Consider the following 4,376-nt stretch of genomic DNA (forward strand, 5'->3'; position numbering starts at 1 on the left):
CTCTCTTTTTCGCTATCCCTGCCTCCATTTGGTTAGGAGAGGAGAAGGAAGGGTAGTTGTTGTGCCAAAAGTGTCTCCTGACAGCCTGCATAGAATTCCCTACACCAAGGAATGGAAGGCTCCTGCCCACGGCTCCATGAGTGAGCTTGGAAATAGACTCCCCGGTCAAGCCCGGGATGACAGCAACTCTGATTGACAGACAGATCTAACTAGATATTCTGAGTCAGGGATGCACAGCCATGTTGACCTCGAGACTTTTGAGTCCAGAAACTGTGAGATAGTAGTTTGTGGCTCTAAGCAGCAAAGTTCAGAGATCACTGTTAGATAGCAATGGAAAAGCAATCCCGCTGGTTTCTAAGCTCTACACAATGGACTCCCCGGAGTTCAGTCTGTGCTTGTTAACTGGCAGGTGGGCTGTTCGCCTTCTCAGGGCAGATAAGGAGCTGGACAGGAGGAAAGGACACAGGTAGGTGCAGATTCTGGGGCTGCAAGCCTACACCACTCCAGCCACCCTCAGGCTTCCTGCATCAATATTCTCATCATCTGCCTCCACCTATGCCTATCTCAAGCTGGTCACGTGGACGACTGAAGTCGGTCACAATGTGCACATTGAAGTGTGTGGACACAGGTTCGTGTGTGTGGTGGAGGGTCTATGCACGCGCATGTGTGGTTTGGAGGCATCTCTCCCAGGTGTACATTTCCAGGGCAGAACCACCTCATAACCTTTCTAAATGCCGTCATCAGTGTCCTTAACTCATTGATGTCCACACAGTCACAGCTACTGAGCAACTTGTGTGTCTGGATCACTGTACTGGCCCATGATTCAGAGAGGGGAGGGGAGAGGACAAGGGGAGGGGAGGGGACCTAACAATGGACCAGTTGGCCAGCTATTATCAGATCTCCCTGTTGGTCCATTTACTAATTTTGCTATTACTATTGTTTAAAAGGTTAATTACATTCATAGTGTGTGTGTGTGTGTGTGTGTGTGTGTGTGTGTGTATGTGTGTGGTGTCCATCTCTATCTATGCCCAAGGGTGTGTGTATAAAAATGTACATACCCACGCATGTGGGGGCCAAAGAACAACCTCAGATGTCATTCCTAAGGATCTGTCTACTTTGTTTTTTGAGTCAGGGTCTCTTGGGGAAACCTGGGGTTTACCAATTAGGTTAAATTGGTTAGCTAGTAAGTCCTGGGCATGCACCTGTTTCTGTCTCCACAGTGCTGGAGCTACAAGTGTATGCCACAACTTTTGTATGTGGGTTCCGGGGAATCAAACTCCTGTCCTCATGATTATCCAGTGAGCACTTTGATCAAGTGAGCTATCCCACCCTATTCATTTTTACACCGACTAGCCATTCCAACATCCACCATCCTTTATAAACAGGCATTCATTGGACTGAACAAATAAGGGGATAACCTAGGAGGCCTGGGGCATGGCATAGACCCTGCCCCATAGAATATGCCCAGAGGAAATGGAATAGCTATATCAATGAGAGAAGGGAAGCTCTCTGGACAAGACCATGCAATTTCTTAGGTCATACATGTACAGAAACTTCAGAGTCTAAGTCCTCCATCAGTTACTGATCTTTCTCTCTAAGAACTCATTCCAGAATGAGCTGGCTCATGTCACCAGCCAGCCCTGATGAGCTTCATCCATTCACTAACACCTGGTGAACAAGGACCTTGTAAAGAAACAGGGGCATGGCTCTGCCACCTGCCAAGGTGACGTACTCCTTCCAGGCTTCCGTGCTCTAAGACGAGCCAGGGGAGAGAGGTCAACCAGATGCACAGAACAGCTGGGATCCCATGTCTTCCCCCCATCACTTCTTGCCCTTCTGAGGATGCCCAACTGCACATGGAAGGCAGCACAAGTTGATGCACCTTTTAAGGGCTTCCCACAACTCCATCAGTCTTAACTTTTAGTTCAGCTGAGCAGGAAGCAAGATGTTTTCTGTCTATCCCGACTTGGGCTAGGCCTCCTGGGATAGTCATAGAGCACACAGGTCTTTTGGACTCTTCTTTTCTCTCTGATTCTGTCTCTCCCCACCCCAGTTCTTCAATAAAAGATGTTCTGGTTGGGGATGATGTTCCTGAAGGTCCTGAGCCCTGAGCTGGAGTAGGCAAGAAAGACCTAGCACCCTTCCCCATCCCCTACTTAGAGACCTCCAGAGTACCATATGTCTCCACTGACCCCTACCAACTCCCTGCTTTTCTGAACACATCCCTTTGATTGGTCCTGCCCTTAGGTTGCTATGGTGACAGATACAAACAGCGCTGATGTTATTTCCCAGAATGGACAGACGCGATCGTCCCCCACACAGAGGAAGCCCTTCCTTGAGTTCTCCTCAATGGTCTGTCCCTGCACCCACCCCTAGGGAGCATCAGGATGCTCCAGATGCCCCACCTGATGGGTTTGCCTGGCAGGATAAAGAGGTCTAAGGAAGGAAGGAAGGAAGGGTCTAGTAGGATGGACTGGGTCTCAGAGGGGAAGGAAAAGGGACTGTCGGGGACCTCTGTACGCCGAAGCCAGGGCCACTTTTACCTGTACAGAGACCTAAGCCTGCTCAGCGGAACCAGCAAGGGGCCTGAGGAGAAAAGCGGAGGCCAAGACCTGTGTTTGGCAGGGAGACAACAAGTCCCAGAGTCAGAAGCCAGCTGCCTCTTGTGAGCAAGTGTCTGCTCTGTTTCTAAAGGCCAGTTGCTTTGTGCGTCTTAGGGACCTTAATACTTTGGTTCTACTAAACCCCCATGAGAGCTCCTCATCCCTGAGGTGGCTGAGGAGCACCCGAAGAAATAAGCAGGGTGCAAGGAGAGTGCCGAGGGGCGGAGAGGACCAGAGAGCAGGGTCCTAAGGGGCTGGAAACCTGACACAGCTTCCTGGAGGGCGAGCTGGCAACCTTGACATGAAGACGGTGCTCTCAGCACCAAGCAGCATTTTGGAAGGGCAGATGCAGGACCAGGATGGGAGAGGACAGTTTGCCTTGACTGAGCTGAGAAGTGTCTGGAAGGCAAGGCTGGGAGAGGTCAGAGTAGCTCTAGGGACTACAGGTTTGGCATGAGGAAGAAAGCTCTGGAACTTCAGGAGGCAATCACGGAAGGCTGACCACAGGCCTGTCCTCTGTTATGTCCCAGCTAAGGGTACTTGCTGGTCCCTCTGTGCGAGGTGTCCCCACCTGTCTCCCTGACACTGCAGGGCTCCAACCCACCCACCACACCACACCCATTCCCCCCTCAACTGCAGTCCTTCCTACGCTCCATGTGGCTCCCACGTGGCGAGAGGTAGAAACACAACCAGAAATGTTCCAGCAAAAAAAAAAGGGGGGGCACAATGGATCTCAGTAGACTTTTTTTGGCTAGAACATTTCCAGCCGGGCTCCAGGCACGTCTGCAGTCTACCGCTCTCCTCGGCTGCTCACCCCTCCCGCCTTCCCTTCGTCACGGCAATGGCATCCTATGTCAGCCCGTACCCTGCCCACCCCCGGCCCATCGCGAGGCCCAGGATGCGACATCTCCCACAGGACCTCATGCTGCCCTGCACTGGGTGTGAAACGCTCTGGGGACAATGTCCTGACTTCTGAGAGTGTGGTGGCAGGGTTAAGGGTCAGGTAGGGGAATATTTGGTCATGTGAGAGTGGAAGCATCTATTAAGAAAGGGGATTTATTTTTTTTTAAGGGAGGGTTCCACCCCTTGCTGCGGGTACCCATGGAGGTGGAGAGGTGAACGACAGTAGGCCTTACCCCAGCCTATGCTCAGGTACAGCTTGAAGACGCACTGCTCCGAGAACACAGAGAAGGCCAGCAGCGTGTAGAGGTACACGCCCTCCACCAGCAGCCAGTAGTAATTGGCCGCCACGCAGTACTGCATGAGGAGGAACACCAGTCGGCAGCTTAGAGAGTCCTGGGGACAGAGAAGGGTCCCATGGGGACAGCAGCCCTGCTTCCCGCCCCACCTGCCGCTCCTCACGGTCCTGGCCTGGCCACTGTCCTAGCATGGTTAACATGGGATAGAAGGGTTTCATATGGCCAGGGCCGCTACTGGGGACACCCTCTGCTTTAATTCATCAGCCCCCGCCCCATCCGAAGAAGAAAGCACCTGCTATTGCCCCCATGCTGGGAGAACTGAGCCCTGGAGAAGCTGTGGGTCTGAATTTATATACAACTAGCACATGGTAGGGCTGGGGTGCAAACTCGGGCCTGCATCCAGAGAAACCTGTGTCCAAATGAATTCCCTAGGGTAGAATCTCTTACCTTGGATTCACTTGCCCCAGGTGGATGGCGTCTTCCATCAGACTAGGGTTTCCCCAAGGTGGACTGCCTCCTCCACCAGACTAGGGGCTCCCCAAGGTGGACTGCCTCCTCCACCAGACTAGGGGCT

At 52.5% G+C, this 4,376-nt stretch overlaps 1 protein-coding gene across 1 annotated transcript in view; it reads right to left on the bottom strand.

Moving 5' to 3' along the window:
• The window catches only part of Glp1r (glucagon like peptide 1 receptor), a 38,250-nt gene that overhangs the window by 10,783 nt on the left and 23,091 nt on the right, over positions 1-4,376 (bottom strand). Inside the window, exon 7 of the mRNA XM_005360311.2 lies at positions 3,740-3,899. Coding sequence (XP_005360368.1) covers positions 3,740-3,899 — 160 coding nt within the window. The remainder of the gene's footprint in view (positions 1-3,739; positions 3,900-4,376) is intronic.

This window comes from Microtus ochrogaster, linkage group LG2, assembly GCF_000317375.1.
Source record: "Microtus ochrogaster isolate Prairie Vole_2 linkage group LG2, MicOch1.0, whole genome shotgun sequence".
Taxonomy (NCBI): domain Eukaryota; kingdom Metazoa; phylum Chordata; class Mammalia; order Rodentia; family Cricetidae; genus Microtus; species Microtus ochrogaster.